The sequence below is a fragment of the Microcebus murinus genome, chromosome X, assembly GCF_040939455.1.
Source record: "Microcebus murinus isolate Inina chromosome X, M.murinus_Inina_mat1.0, whole genome shotgun sequence".
In the NCBI taxonomy this organism is placed as follows: domain Eukaryota; kingdom Metazoa; phylum Chordata; class Mammalia; order Primates; family Cheirogaleidae; genus Microcebus; species Microcebus murinus.
Window position 1 is genome coordinate 106,994,926 of NC_134136.1, and position 17,006 is coordinate 107,011,931.

Sequence of the window (17,006 nt, forward strand, 5' to 3'; positions counted from 1 at the left end):
AATAAGGAAAAGCCAACATGGAACTCCTGTTCATTGCTGTATAGTGCAATGGATTCTAGTAATCATGACTGTGCCATCTTGGATTATGCCAGAATTTGACTGAAGTCTCTAAGGCATTAATTCTGTACACTTTTATTAATCTAAACTATGAACCTTTGTTGCATAAATTACACCCTCATGGCATTATAAAATACTTTCCCCAATTTATTATAGTTTAAAAATCTTCCTTAATTTCCTAAAGTCCCCGAATTCTAATCCATTGATGCATCTTCTGATGTCAGAACATATATTAGGCATAGATGACAAAAATTGTTACTTATAACATTATATAATGTGATTAAAACAATGGTGAGCTCCTGAAGTCTTGAACTAAGAAAAACAGTTCAATTATATGGAACTTCTTTTTATGCCTTGATGCTGAAAACGACATCTAACTTTTAAAGAAATTATTTTCAATGAAAAAGATCTCTGTATTTAAAGATAGTCAAATGCTCCTATGGGATACTAGAGTCTATGAGACTTCAGAATGCAGAACGGCCATAATCTAGAGTAAATGCATAGTTCCTATAGGCAAACGTTGGCAAATTCATAAAGATTGTCAAATCAAGCTTTTAATTTCAGCTAAATAATTTGTTGAAATTCCCTTTCACTTGTTAAAAGATAAATAAGACATGGGGTTTGAGAAGGCAGTGTCCTGAGTGAGTCCCTCTGGGTACAAATCCTTGCTGCACTACTTCCTGTAAACTCGGTGACCATGAACAAGTCATTTAAACCTTCTGTGACTCATTTTTCTCATTGGTAAAAGGGGCATAATAAAATTTACTTCATAATGCTGTTTTCATGGTTAAATATGTTCATATGTGCAAAGTATTTAGAGAAGTTCTTGATACATGGTAGAAGCCATAAAAATGTTAACTACTATAATTATTATTTTCCTTGACCTTTTCTTAACTGGGTTTAAGCCATTCCTATGCCACTTCTCATTTCCTCATGTATGAGGGTGATCATATTTGTTTAAATGTTTTGTTAAGGACTGATAAAGTAAGAGCCATTATTGGAATCACAAGAATGAAACCTGCAAACACAACCATAACAAAGATAATAAAATATGGAAAAAAACAACAGTAAAATAATCTCATTTTACCCATTAGTGCAGGAATCCCCAAACTATGGTTCATGGGACAAATATGGCCTGCCTGTGTTTGTAAATAACATTTTATTGGAACACAGCCACATTCATTTATTTATATATTGTTTATGGTTGCTCTCTTGTTACAGCAGCAGAGTTGAATAGTTGCAAAAGAAATTGTATAGAACACAAATCCTAAAATATTTACTCTCTGGTCCTATAGAGAGAAATTTGCCGACCCCCTTTTCACACCATGGCATAAAGGTAAGATGACCTCTCTTTCCCAACTCTCAAGTGGGGTCAAAGTGTTATGGTTCACAGTAGCCATATTGAATTGCTCTCTCTTTCAAAAAATATGCAATGGCTTTCCATGACCAGAAGATTAAAGTCTACCATTCCTTACTCTAGCATTGAGTACCTTTCTTTACTGTGATCCCAACCTACATGTTCAACCTCATCCTTTACTTCCCTCCTTCCTATACTCCACAATTCTGATGTAGGCAACAAACAAACAAACAAACAAAAAAGCCACTTGTAATCCCGTGTAAATTCCATTTGTATATGGGCTGTACCCTGCCTGTACAGAATTGTCATTGTCCCTCATCTTGTGGTCAATGCTTCCATATAATTTAATTGTCCACTGAGATACTAACTCTGCCATTAGTCTTCCATGCCCAACTCTTAAGCACAAAGTGAGAGCTTCTCTTCATTGCAACTTTTCTAACATTTTATTAGTACTACTTCTTCATGATTTAGTTTATGCTGGTTACAAGCTTCCTGAAGGAAGGGTTTAATATGGCTCACAGTTATGGTAATTGGAGTGTTTTACAAATCATAGTAATCCATTAGATATTAGTTGAGTGAATAGGAAAATTAGTATGAAAACCAATGTGGTCACTTCTTGAAATGCTGTAGACTCATACTGACTATGGGAGTTTTCAATAAAACCCACCATGCATTGGACCATGCCTTGGACCCTGAGGGAGGCAATTTAAACTTTAAACACTCTCAGTGTGAGAGCTTGCTTGAGTTTAAAGGACTTCAACATACTTTTATGTTGTGGATCTTTAAAATTGAAATAACTTCCAGTCAGGGTTCAGAAACTATCTAGAGCAATGTGGAAAGCCATTTAAATCTGATGTGTACTTACTGCCCCATTGCCACTTCCCCAGCACCATGAACTGTTTCAATCCAGCTACTTCTTTTCATGATCATCTCTATGAATTTTATTCAAAACACAAAGTGAAAATCATTCCTTTATAGAGCCAGTTCTTAGTCAACTCAGGCTGCTATAACAGAAAAATACCTTCGAGTGTATGTTTTAAATCATAAACATTTATTTCTCACAGTACTGTAGGCTGGAATTCCAAAATCAAGATGACAGCAGGGTTGGTTCCTGGTGAGAGCCCTATTCCTGGCTTGAAGATGGCCTTCTTCTCACATGGTAGGGAGAGAGTCAGCAAGCTCTCTGCTGTTCATTTTATAACTGTCCTAATCCCCTCACAAGAGCTCCATCTTCATAATCTCATCTAAACCTAATTATCTTCCAAAGTCTCCATTTCCAAATACCATCACATCAGGGATCAGGGCTTTAACATATGAATTTTTAGAGAACTAATTCAGTCCATATCAGCGAGGCATCATTTTTAAACTTGTATGGTAGCATAATGTGTGTTCATTTAGAGAGATACAGGTTTCTGACCAGGGAAGACATTAATAAGAATATTCTTGGCTGGTGTGGTGGCTCACGCCTGTAATCCTAGCACTCTGGGAGGCCCAGGCGGGCACATTGCTCAAGGTTAGGAGTTCGAAACCAGCCTGAGCAAGAGCGAGACCCCGTCTCTACTATAAATAGAAAGATATTAATTGGCCAACTAATATATATAGAAAAAATTAGCCGGGCATGGTGGCGCATGCCTGTAGTCCCAGCTACTCGGGAGGCTGAGGCAGAAGGATTGCTTGAGCCCAAGAGTTTGAGGTTGCTATGAGCTAGGCTGATGCCACGGCAGGCACTCACTCTAGCCTGGGCAACAAAGCAAGACTCTGTCTCAAAAAAAAAAAAAAAAGAATATTCTTAATATTCTTAGATGATGTCAAAATAAGAATATTGTTTTCTATTATATAAATGTGGTAATGGGAAGATAACTTTCTAAATTAGTAATTAAGAACTCAACTTTTTCCTGGGAAATGCATATTTTTACCTAAGCATTCTTCAAAAGAAACACACATAATACAATTTCTACAGTGTGAAGAAAAACAAGAAAAAACATATAAATTCCATTTCAGAGGTGAAGAAATAGATTCTCAATGTGATTAAGTGACTTGATTAAGTCATATACTTTATGAGAGGAAGATACCAGGCCAGAACCAACCTGTGCAATAATATGTCTATCTGTTATTACATCTATTCCTCATCATTCTATTTTCTCTGTATTAGAGAGATGTTTATTTCCCAGGAATCCTTTTCCTCCAGTTTCCAGTTAGGTGTGTCCAAATGGAAGCACTGGCGTAACAGAGTAGTCACCCTTCCACCCATAGATATGGAAGCATAAAATTGAGAATGGGGAATATGTAACAGAGGGAATGGCCTGTTGTCTCTTCAAAACATCCCCTACTCTTTCTGAGAACAACTGACCTAGTCTGCATCCCTGCCTCGGGCAGGTTGAATGTCTTTTGTTCTTTGTGTTACAGAAGATAACAGAGATGGGAGTATTAGAATTATTAACAACAATAGCCTAGAACTAAGGGCCCTCTCTTTAAAAGCTCTGTATTTCTGCTTATGTTAAGGAGTTTGGATTTTGAGACAAGAAAGTCTACCATTTTCCTCCTTTGCCAGCAAAATAATAAACTTCTCTTTCCTTCTTCTTAAACCATTTGTTCTCATTTTTTTCTGATGCAATATCAAGGACAAGTGCCAAGCTTTCAGTAACATTGGCAGAATATTAGAGAATGGGAGGAAGAGAATAACCAAGTTACTTTTCCTTCTCACTCCACCTTTGGTGGCATTTCTAGAGCAGCTATATCTCTACTGTGGCTTTGGTTTTCTCTGGATAGCCCTTCCAGCCATCAGTCCAATTTTCTGCCTAGCAGTCCTAACTATAGTTTTTTAAAATTATATTTTATTTCAGCATATTATGGGGGTACAGATGTTTAGGTTACATATATTGTCCTTGCCCCACCCGAGTCAGAGCTTCAAGAATGTCCATCCCCCAGATGATGCGCACCATACCCATTAGGTGTGAATATACCCCCACATTCCCTCTTCCCCCTCCCATCTGCCCAACACCTGATGAATGTCACTACTATATGTGCACATCAGTGTTGGTCAGTTAATACCAATTTGCTGGTGAGTACATGTGGTGCTTTTTTCCCCCTTCTTGGGATACTTCACTTAGTAGAATGGGCTCCAGCTCTATCCAGGATAATATAAGAGATGCTATATCCTGTTAGAAGACCCCAGCTTCTGAGCTCTGGCAACATCACCTCCCCTGTATTGTTCCTCCAGCTCTAGGGATATTAGCAGCTTCCTGATGTTGCTAGTGTTCTGAGTTGCCTCTCCATCCTCTGTGCTGTTTCCCAGTTTTTACTATCTGCTCAGCCAATTCCTTGTATTATGCCTCCTGTCCTTGAAACACCTAGAGTGGTTTTTATTTTCCTGACAAAACTCAGACAAAAACCTGACAAATACCTATTCAACATCCAATGAGTTTTTATTCAAAACCTACTATGGGCTGACTTCCAGTTTAAACACTAGGTCTAGAGATGAAAGTAAATGATTCCTTCTCTCAAGAAGCTTACTGGAGATACAGATATGCAAAAATAAAGTCATTACAGTAAAATTTGGCAAGTGTTATATAATAGAAGTGTTAAAAAGGCTGAGATTTGCACCTGGGAGGTTATAGTCCCCAAGAGACAAGATAATCTGTTGGAGGGGGGCACAAGGAATGTGAGAGTAGGAAAAGGAAAGGTATCTAAAGAGAATCTTGAGTTGAGAGAACAGTATGTGTAAAGAAATAGAAACTTGAGCATAGAGCATTTTGAGATCAAAGAGTAGTTAATTAAATCTGAAGTATAGGGCAGTGCCACTCCAAATATGGTCTATAATTGTCTGTAAACTGTTTGCTACTACTCTGGGAGAAGACAAGAGTTTTCACTAGAATATAAATCACCTAAGTTACTAAGCGTACTTGGTTCACCTGATTTTGTTTTTAATTGCGAAGCTTTCTTGACAAAGGAAGCAGTACCTTGATTTGTATTCTCGCTCAATCTCCTTATCTCTTTATGGACTTGTAATAAAAAGTTAGCAGACTACTTTGCGTAGGTTGCACTGGTATACAGAAAAAATGGGCAGGAGAGAAGGAAGCAAAGCTGAAGTTAGGAAGCTAAAGATCATAAAAGAATTTCTATGCCATGCATTTCAAGAATTATGGGCACAGGAATGATCTAATTAAAAGTATATTTTAAGATATTCCTCAGGAGGCTGTGAAGAATATGGATAAGAAGGGTGAGACCAAAGGCACAGAAATCAGTTAAGAATTTCATGCAGAAAATTTTCAGACTGAACTAGGGTGAAGGCACCATGGATGTAGAGGAAATACTAAATTAAAGAAGATTTAACAGGTATACTTGGAGGGATTTTGTGATGTAGTAGATATCAAGATTACCATGAACAGCCACACAGGTTGTTCACACAGAACTCCTGGATGCACCTTTCTTGGAGACTGTGATGTAAATGACATTTTCTATTTTTGTATTTTATTTATTCGTTTTTTAGAAGTGAGGCCTCACTTTGTTGTCAGGATGGCTTTGGACTCCTACCTCAGCCTCTGAGTAGCTGGGACTACGGGCACACGCTACCATGCCTAGGTGAATGACACTTTCTGGAGTTGTATAATCTAAACTGCAAAATGACATTTGAGATTCCTGGAAGAAATCCAGGTGTACTCAGCCAATAAGCATTTGGATTACACAGTTATGAGCATCAGGGAAGAGGATGAGTTAGAAATGTTAATTAGAGAATCATAAGACATAGATGACTGATGAAGACAAGATTATAAATGATATTGCACAGGAAAAGAAAGTGTCATAAAAAGAAAATAAACCCAAAATTTGTGTCTTGTGGAGACTGACATTAAACGGACAGGAAGAAAAGACTGGGAAGACAATCTAAAAGCCAAGGGGAGAAAAAGAAACAAGAGAGAACAATGCTCCAGGAACTGAGGGAGAGAAAAAATTCAAGGAGGACTAATCTTCCCTGTCAAGCACAACACAAAGGTCGAGAAGGATAAGAACTAAAGTGTGACCTTTGGAGCTGGCAATTAAGGAGCTCTCTGGTGACCTTGCTGAGAGCAGTTTCAGTGCTTATTGTAGAGTATGAGAGGGTAAAGGAAAGAATAAGAAGTAAGGGCACAGAGATAGCTCAGATTTTCTGATTAAAAATGGACTTTTCTTTACATTGAACTATGTTTCTTTTAAATGAATAAATAAGTGTGATTATCATGTTCTTCACACAGAGAACAAACAAAACTATACGTCATAACTCTGGGAATGGGGTCCTATCTTCTTCCCTGTTGATATTCCTTAATGCCTTGCATTCTGGAAGAATACATTTTCATATAGCTGCCGTAGCCAGACATCCATAGATGTGTCTAATGTCTTTTAGGACCAATTACCACTATAATGCCCTCTGTTCAAAACATGCATTGGGTATCTACTATACAGAAGACCCCATACCAGGTCAGAAATAATAAATGAGTCATGGCCTAGACAAGTTGTAAGTCTAGTGGATGAAACACACATATGAATAGAGTATTTCCACATAAAACAGTAGAGGTATCAAAAGATGGAACAGTAGCATCTAGCTTAGCCTAGAGTAGATGGCCCTTAATTGGGGCTGGCATGGAAAACAACAATCAAAAGTCAGATTGTAACTGAGCTGACAATCTAGTGAACTAATTTCCAAAATATGGGCTTTAAATCAGCAGCACCAGGATCACCTGGGAACTTGTTAAAAATTAAAATTCTCAACTACCACCCAGACCTATTGAATCTGAAATTCTGGTAATTCTGATACATGCTAAACCATGAGCACCACTGTTCTTATGCAAATGTTCTCAAACTTTATTGTGTATCAGAATCACCTGGAGAGCTTGTAAAAAAACATTCCTGAGGCCATCAGTTGAGTTTCTGATTCAGCAGGCTTGCGGAGGGACCCCCAAATCCATATTTCAAGCAGGCTCCTAAGTGAGGGTACTGTTCCATGCACTGCACTTTGAATAGCTTTCTCTAGAATTCATATTACTACCTTCTTCCAAACATGGTCATTGATTTATTATTGACTTATATGACAAAAATATTTTAAGAACATTAAATAGATGTTTATCTTTTTGAAGATCTGAAGATGGTATGGAAAGTTTCTATTTTTCACGAAGAGCAGTTTCTAAATGAAATGTGTGTTTATGACCAAGGTCATTTGACTTTAATACATAAAAAAGATGCATAGCATTGCAGCTATAACACTAGAATGGAAATTAGAACGCTCAGTACTAGTCCTTATTTTGCAACTGAAAGCAAGTTATTTAACCTTTCTGGACCTCAATTAACCTGTAACCATGGACAAGTCTAGTCTCCTTAGAAAAAAAGAAGCCAATCATCTGAAATGTTTTGTTTCTATGGGTTGTGCCAAGGAGCAAAAATGTTATTACAGCATCTAACACCACAAGTATTTTAGGATCAATTTATCATATAGAAAATAAAATGTTAGCTCATAGACACATTAATCATCTAACTAGGTTCTTCAAATAAGTTTATATCTTTTAGCTTACAACTTCTAGGTTTTCATTTAGGAAGAAAAGTTAAAATGAATGTTTAAAACAAATCTGTTTTAGGCATGAGTCTCATAAAACTGCAGAAAGAAAGGTCTTGTCTAACACTTATCTATCTTCTTTCCAGGGATGTGCTATAAATTTATATCTGGGCAGCAGCTATAAAAAGAAAGAAAACAAAACAAACAAAAAAGCAAAAACAATTAAATATAAAAATAGAATATACAATACTAATGCAGGTCTGTAGACCAGCCAATTTATCCTGCCATTTAGTAATCATGCAGGACATGGCCAACGAAAGAGAACTTACACTCTGTATGCTTACACTAGAGAGCAGAAAAAGAGACCAGGTGAATTTAGATATTTCTAAATGCCTCTATGCTGTCCTTGAAGTCAAATATACTCATTTATTAATACTTTGCTTGGGAAAATGATCTTTATTCATGGTGGCATTTATTTAAAAAAATGATTCAATTTGCCATTGGTTTCACCTGGTTTATACACAAATATAAACTAAAGCTTTTGTGAAAAATCTCTTAAAATAACTGCTCCATGATTAGGAACTAATCTCCTGAATAAATATCAATTAACTAGATAATAGATCTAGCTATAACCTAGTCCGAATTCTATACTCTGATAATTGCCTATATGTAAAATAATATGACCAAGTTACAGGGATAATTTACTGTAAGAAATAATTACCTTGTGACCCAAGGTCATTAAACACTGTTATAAATCTTAGTATAAGGAGGACAATTTATGCTGTATATACAATAAATGGTAAAACCGTATAATTACTAGGGAATCAACTAAATGTAGCTTAGATAATTAAGAAACTATAATGTGATACAAAACTGAATTTTAAATCCCTTATTAGTTTTTAGTAAATAACTATATCCTAATGGATAAAATTGGAATTATTAAAAATTATTAGAATGGTCACAATTTTATTATTAAAAACAATTCTGTGGAGAGCTAGATAGAATTCTTAAATGATTTTGGAATGCCAAATTATAGTTACGACATTTAGTTGAACTGTACTATTCATTCTTCCAACAAATATTTATTGGTTATTTATTATAAAATGGTATTTACTGTAATGGAATCTAAGTAAAATATAAAGAAGTATAATAAGAGTCTTCTTATGTTGCAATTGGTGGTGAGAAATTTTATGTGTGTGGCATTAAGGCATATAGCAAAACAAATATGATGTGATTTATTCGCCAAAGTAGAAAGATTTGGGGGAACCTAGACATAAAATTCGTGGGAGGATAAGAGTAAAATTGAATACTATAAGGAAATGTAACAGAGGGAATGGCCTGGAAAAAAATGGCAAAATATGTTTTATGTCTCTTTAAAAGTTCCCCTACTCTTTTGGGGAACTGAGACCTGCATCCCTGCCTCAGGAAGGTGGTCAGGAGGGGTGGAGGTCTGGGTGGGCCCCCCAGCAGAGATGAGACAATTAAAATAATTAACTGTAGTTAAGAAACAATAGCCTAGAACTGAGGTCTCTCCCTTTAAAAGCTCTATATATCTAGTTAAGTACAGGAATTTGGGCTTGAGACAATAGCTTGCCATCTTCCTCCTTTGTTGGCAAAGTAATAAACTTCTCTTTCCTTTTCCTTAACCATTTGTCCTCATTCTGATGCAAGCTCATGGACAAGTGCCAAGCTTTCAGTAATAAAAGGGCTTATGTTTTATATTGGAGGCAATTATAATTATAGGGATCTCAGGGCTGGAGTGCCAACATAAAAGCAACAGTTTACATACATTAATTTTAGGTATATTAATTAGAAAGGGAGACAACTTTAACTACAGGGAGGTATATGGCTTAAGTTATGAAGTTGCCAGTTAGAATGATTGAAAAACTACTGAAATGATGGAACTTGACCAATAATAATAAATAAGGATCAAAATAGGAGAAAGAGTTTGATGGAACTGGAGAAGTTGGGTGGTAAATTCTGTTTTAAAGAGGATAAGGTATTTTTATATTTGTAAAGTTTGAGATGATGTTTATTGTGGGATTTTTTTCCCCTATCAGTAATACACAAACACGGTCTCTACCACTACTTCCACCACCATCATTACCACCCCTATTACCTCCACCTCTACAACCATCACTTCCACTTCTACTGCCACTGCCCTCTCCTCCATCTTCACCATCTACACCACAACTAAACAGCAAAAATAATAACTACTGCATTTATTGAACATTTACTACTTTATAGGCACTATATTAAATGCCTCTTACTTAATCCTCACAACATTTTATAAAGCGAGAATATTAAATCTGAGGCACAAATATTAAGTAATTTGCCTGAGATAATTAGCTAATAATTAAAACAGGCAAGTTTCAAACCTGAGTAATTCTGATTCCAAAGGCCATGACTTTTTTTCTAATATTTGCTACTCCTTTAAACACATAGGCGATGAATTATAATAACTAAAATGTGTGTGCAATGTATTAAGTAGATATGGTTAATCGGAGCCAACCAATGTTTGTATTTGATAAAAATGAAACATGTTGCAGTGGCTGGATGTATAAGTAGAAATACCCAGATCACAGCTTTAGAGAGATAAAGCTTAAATTTGAGGGAGAAAGTCAGATATAGAGCTACACTATTTGGGAGTCATTCATTTAGAACCAGACTTGAATCAATGACAGGAGAAAATTCACTTAAAGAAGCCAGAAAAGTAAAGAGATATATTTACAAGATACTGCCATGGGAATTAGGCAGAGAGAGGAAAACAAGTCAGGTAAAAAGTGGTAAGGGGACAACTGGTAGCGTGGCACAAAAGCTGAAAAAGAATGTCATTTTTTTAAAAAACTGCATTCAATAGATTGTCAAGACCATAATATTCACAGTGAAATGTGTTAGTGGTTCTCACATGGGACAAGAGAGTGACACTAGCCAACATAAAGCTTTCAGTCATGTTGGCATGATGCCTCTTTAACCATTACAATATTTTAACCACATTTCATCCTGTAGGCAATTACCAATTATTAAATTTAATTGTTCCTAAATGCTTGTACTTTTGCTCTCTTTGTTCAGTCTAAATTTATCCCTCTAGTGTCTTATACATAGAATGTTCATATAATTGTTTTTCCAAATCAGGACACATTTGAGAGTGTAAGTGCTACATATAATTATGTTGGGACAACAAGTATAATCTGGGATAGCTTCAGGTAAATTAAGACATAAGGCCGGGCGCGGTGGCTCACGCCTGTAATCCTAGCTCTTGGGAGGCCGAGGCGGGCGGATTGCTCAAGGTCAGGAGTTCCAAACCAGCCTGAGCAAGAGCGAGACCCCGTCTCTACTATAAACAGAAAGAAATTAATTGGCCAACTGATATATATATAAAAAAAATTAGCCGGGCATGGTGGCGCATGCCTGTACTCCCAGCTATTCAGGAGGCTGAGGCAGAAGGATCGCTCGAGCCCAGGAGTTTGAGGTTGCTGTGAGCTAGGCTGCCGCCACGGCACTCACTCTAGCCTGGGCAACAAAGCGAGACTCTGTCTCAAAAAAAAAAAAAAAAAAAAATTAAGACATAAGGTCACCTTAGTCATATGCCTACTAACGAGATGGTTTACTATACTATCCAGGTTCTATAGCCAGGCTACATGAGCTGAAATCCTGGCTCACATGCTCTGTAGCTATGTATAATAGTAACATTAATAATAGTCATAGACATCTTGGAAAGTTATTGGGAAGAATAAATGCTATGAAGACAAAGCACTGAATCCAGTACTGAGTATATAATAGTTAGCTTTTATTTACGGAATCTTTATGTTCCTAATCGGACATCTCATTCCAGGCACTGACAAATAATGCCCAAAACATATGTTATTATACAAACAGAATTTAGGAGACAAAGTATTTCACCATTAGCCACTCTTTCCTGATAACAAAAAAAAAAAAAAGTTATAAAATACTTTTTTAACCAAATGCATTCTCAAAACAGGATTCAAGAATAAGCTTTTGAAGACAGTGATTGATATCAACCAATATGCTTAATTAATTTCTGCATTAGTCAAGTCCTGAAGAAGTTAGGAGTGTTAGGCAACTTGGTTTCCATATTACTCTACTCTGCTTGAAGAACTGATGGAATGTTGCAAAATATCGGTAAATACATGTATCCATTAAGAATTTTCTATGGACACATATTTAATGTGACACTGAATAAATTAATGTGCATGCTATTATGATTAATAGAAAACAAATTCATTTAAGGCTTTACTGATTTATTTGTACCATTAATTTTTTTCTTCATCAATGAATGTTAAAGTTTAAACTACTATCATAAGTAGAGAACTTGGAAGTTGTTGCTCCAAAAAGAATGCTAATATTCATAGAATTTGAGATTCACATGACTAGAGCAGGTGTCAACAAACTTTTTCTGTGACCAGCCAGCTAGCAAATATTTTAGGCTTTGTGGGTTATACAGTTTCTGTTACAACTATTCAAACCCTGCTTTTGTAATGTGAAACTAACCACAGATGATACATAAATGAAAGAGTGTGGTTGTGTCCCACTAAAACCTTATTTATGGTGAAGGAGTTCAGGAAATTTCACCTCAAACTATGACTCCTTGGTATAAAGAGCGTTTTGAATTAAAGACCCTTAGAAAACCACAGATATTGGAAGGGGCTTTCCCTCTTTCTTCATTAAAAAACAAAACAAAACATCAAAAAGAACTGACTTCACTTCCCTTCCTTGTTATCTCAATATATTGCAGCAAAGAAGATCAAGAATGTAACCAGACCTTGCCCAAATCATTTTAATACCTGTCTCTCAGATTAATTTAGTTTCCAGATAGACTCGTTTACAACTCAATCTGTTTCCCACCCCCATCCATTCATTCTCCCAAGTATCTATTCATCCTCCCTAGTAATCACATATTGCCACTCAACAGAATTCCCTATATTCCTTATCTCCCCGGCCCTCTAAAATAAGAATATATAAACTTCTGGACCCCATTGGGCTATTGGGTAATCACTTTGTGATTCTCCCCATGCACACAGCAAATAAATCTCTTTTTCTTATTCATCGGCCTTATTATGAGTTGATCTTTCAGTAAACCTTCCAGGGTGAAGAAGTATTCTCTTCATTCCTACAATGGACATGGACATCGAAATTTGAATTTCATATAATTTTCACATATCATGAACTATTATTATTCTTTTGATTATTTTCAACCATTTAAAAAATGTAAAAACACATCTTGGCTCATGACTCATACAAAAACTGGCAACAGATACGATTTGTATGCAAGGTTTAGTTTGGGAACCCCTGGACTAAAAGATTTGCTCAGCCAGGCAGACAAGACCAGGGAGAATAGGCCCATTGATTTATTTTAAATTATCAAAGCAAGTCATCAGTCACAAATTAATAGAGAAGTATTGAAAATCCCAAATAATGTATTTGAATAACTTTTCTAGATTTCTTCTCATTTGCTTAGAACATCTGACACATTATTTTTAGGTATGTGTTCTTCCCTTACTTCTATACCTGGTATAAGCACATTCTAATGTCAAGTGTTCTATACATTCCTAACCATATACTGCTTAGAAACATAAGGCAAATTTTAATGTTCTTTCCTAATCTTAGAATTACAATTACTGGAATGAAAGGACAATTGTACCATTTTTGTTATTTTCATGCTAGCTTTGCATTTATAAAATTTTATTGCCATCATTTTAATAATCCATTGATTTACATAATACCTAACTTAGCTACACTGTGTAGTTGAGAATATCCACAAAAAGATCAGTTAAAAATTCTAACACCTTCAAGATAAGACTTTATAAATATCAAAGAACAGGAAATCTGTTCTGTAATTACTCCTGATTTAGGATGCGCAGATTGAGACATTATGTTCTCGTAAACTAGCAGAATGGATCTTGTCTATTATAGGTGTACTTCTTCATGAAAATGTACTTTCCATTACTGGAAGAAAGACATTTAATTCAAAACTAGGGACGGAACAAGCAGGCCCTTTACAAGAAAAACAGAAACTTTCAGTATTAAAACATGTCCATGGTAGTTCATCCTCTATGGTTTCTTATTTTAATCCAGAAAACAGCATTTCCATTTAATCATTCAGTTTTTGTTGGGATAGTGATTTTTAAGGCAAATTTTTAAACTTACTTCGGAATTTTTCTCACAAAATTAATGGACATTATAGGTACCTGAGGCCTTGGGAAATATTGTTGAAGTAAAAACTTCCCCATCAATACGGCTATAAATGAGTTTTCCTGCTTCATTTACAGATAAAGCCAGAAATAAGATGCTCTCACCGTTTCCTAATTTCAGAATCCACAGTAATCTGCCTCTTCTTTTGGGGAGGTGGTGGTGGAAGTTCCTCTTGGGCATGCTTTACCAGGATTTGTTCCCTTGTGGTCACCATAGTTACCGTTTCCATTAGAGTTGTCTGTGTTAGTGATGGCTGAGTGGTGGTGACAGCCTGTGAAATCTGTGAGAAATATTGAAACAGAGGTCAGACATTGCTCAAAAGACTTCAGTAAAGACTGCATGGAGTGGTGAAGGAAAATAATGAGAAACTGTTCCTGCTTGTTGGTAGACTGACCTTCAGATCAAAATAGCACCATATTGAACCCAAATCAAATTGTTTTATCTGACTTAAGTTATGTTGACTAAAATAGCAAAGGAAGATAATCTCAACACCAGATGTGAATTCAGTGCCTCTTCAATTTACTGGTCAAACTATAGGAAAAAGGGAACAAAAAAGAAAAACTTGGAATGTTATTGGATATTTAATTAGAAATGCTGTTTAAACTGTTTACAATGTTAATATAAATTTTACTAAGGTATCTCAGCACCAATTTCATTGCTTGGTACACTGTAAATGTTTATTAATAGCATGTAAAATACATTCCAAATGAATGACATATGCATGTTGCATGTGTCTATCAGTGTATCTGTCCATCATCACTTGTTAACAGCCAGTTCATGTCCCTTGGACAAATGTGGGCTTCCTGTGGGTTGGGATACATTTGCTGCTTTACCTTCCTCTGAAATTCCCCCTCAGTTATAGGCACATAGGCATTTTAGTCATTACTAATTATTACTAGTTAATTATTTCCAAGGATCTCTCCAGAAAGAGAGAGTGATTCAAAGTTAGGGCTCCAGAGGCTCTTCTGGGAGTGCTGTCATGAGATCATCCACTTTGGGTCACACTCACTGTCCATTTTAAGATGATCAGTTTTTATGGCCTCCTGGAGGTATGTAGTAACATATGAAAGGAGGAATTAAGATACCTTTGACTGCTAGATCATGTAAATCAACAGGTCTCAGACTTATTGATTCTCTTCTCTGTCCAAGGAAAGATAGACATTTCTGTCTGTGTTACTCATCTGGCTGGCTTGGCAGGGTTCATGGGTGGGACAGATGTGGATGGAGGGCAGAGAAGCTTCATGAATATGTGGGCTTTTCCAGACAGACAAGTCATAATTATGAGACACTCCTTTCTTTAACCATTATATTCTCTGTCTCACAATGCCCCTGTTATTATGACTGTGAAGTTAACTTTTGGGACATTAATCATTACTATTCTGGCAATCCAACTAATTTGGAAGATCTATTTCCAACAAGACCAAAAAAGGCCTGCATTGGATCTACTTTTAGGTACAAGTGCAGGGACAGGGATTTGCCTAAGCTAAGATTAGTTTTAGCAATTTTCCTGCACTTGCCAAGTGCTATGGGAAAGGATTGGAAGAACCTCCCTGCCTCATATATGATGACTGATTCCTTTAATTGGAGGAATCGGAGAAGCCGCAGAATCTTATTTCAGCTTTCAAATTGGCAATTAAAGTGAAGGAATGATATCCTTTCCATGATATCTTATGTAAAAATTGCTTTGACATATGTATTTTTAAAAATGATACTTTTTGTTCAAACCACATCTTTACATATGTCAGGGCCTGAGGGACTTCCATTTTGGTAACCTAAACAATAAAAGAAGACACTAAGAGATACTGAGTTTCTACATGTGTCAAGCATAGGTTTTACCTTCTCTAAGATCTCCATAGATTCATTATTCTGAATCAATCACTGAGTCTCAAACAACTTTAATTATATTGTCCATTGACATGTTATATCAAGATGAAAGAAGAAAACAACAAAATATTTTAAAATGCTTAAAATATAAATTCAAATGTAATTGTTTCTAACACAAGATGACCATTACATGATCAAATTAGGTTTATCTCTAGTCAAAAAGAAAATGTAGTTTTTAGTAGGATTCTAAGAGTATTTTTTTTACATTGGAGTATTTTTTAATCATGAGAAATTTTTTTTGCATATAATTATGGCTAGAATATATTTTGGATTGGGAAAATATCTAATTTTAAATGTGCAGACACCAGAATGCAGAGATTCTGAAAATACAAAGATAATTTTTTTGCAGTTATATTTAATCTTTCAGAACATTTTCACTACTGAATATTTGGCTGTGAAATTAATTTCTGTAATGTTAATAATATTTTCTTAGTGATACCTATTATAAAATTGGGTAGATATGCCCATGGAGGGTAAAGAGAATGATATGATATACTATGAAATTGTATTTAAGAATATGGTAAACGTCATAAGAGAGAAAAGAAAATAATTCTTAATAAAGCAGTAGTAAGACATGGTACTATAATTGTTCTATACTACTGCACTGTAATTGAAAATACTACTTCATTTCCTCTGAGATAGAGAAGAAAATAACTGTGCATTCACCTTGTAAATACAGTGTAGAATTCATTCTATATAACAAATTAATAATTACTCTCAAAAACTACTCTACATAATAGAATAAAACAAATCAGTCATGTACTCAATTTCCCTGTGGCTTTTAGTTATTGATTGTAAACAATTATGTGTTAGAATCATTACAAACTATAGACAGGAGAGGGATTATGGAGGCCATTTAATATAACCTGCTTATAGGATTCACTACTCCCAGAAGTAGACAATTCCTTTATTAGTACGGCAGCAAACTTTTCCATTGGCAAAGATCTTAACACCTACTGAAAGTCTGACTTATTA

At 35.6% G+C, this 17,006-nt stretch overlaps 1 protein-coding gene across 9 annotated transcripts in view; it reads right to left on the reverse strand.

Moving 5' to 3' along the window:
* DMD (dystrophin) overlaps positions 1-17,006 on the reverse strand; it is a 2,109,452-nt gene that overhangs the window by 1,364,403 nt on the left and 728,043 nt on the right. For all 9 annotated transcript variants that reach the window (XM_012756891.3, XM_012756894.3, XM_012756895.3 and 6 more), the window contains one exon: positions 14,252-14,427. In XM_012756891.3, the coding sequence (XP_012612345.1) occupies positions 14,252-14,427 (176 nt within the window). The remainder of the gene's footprint in view (positions 1-14,251; positions 14,428-17,006) is intronic.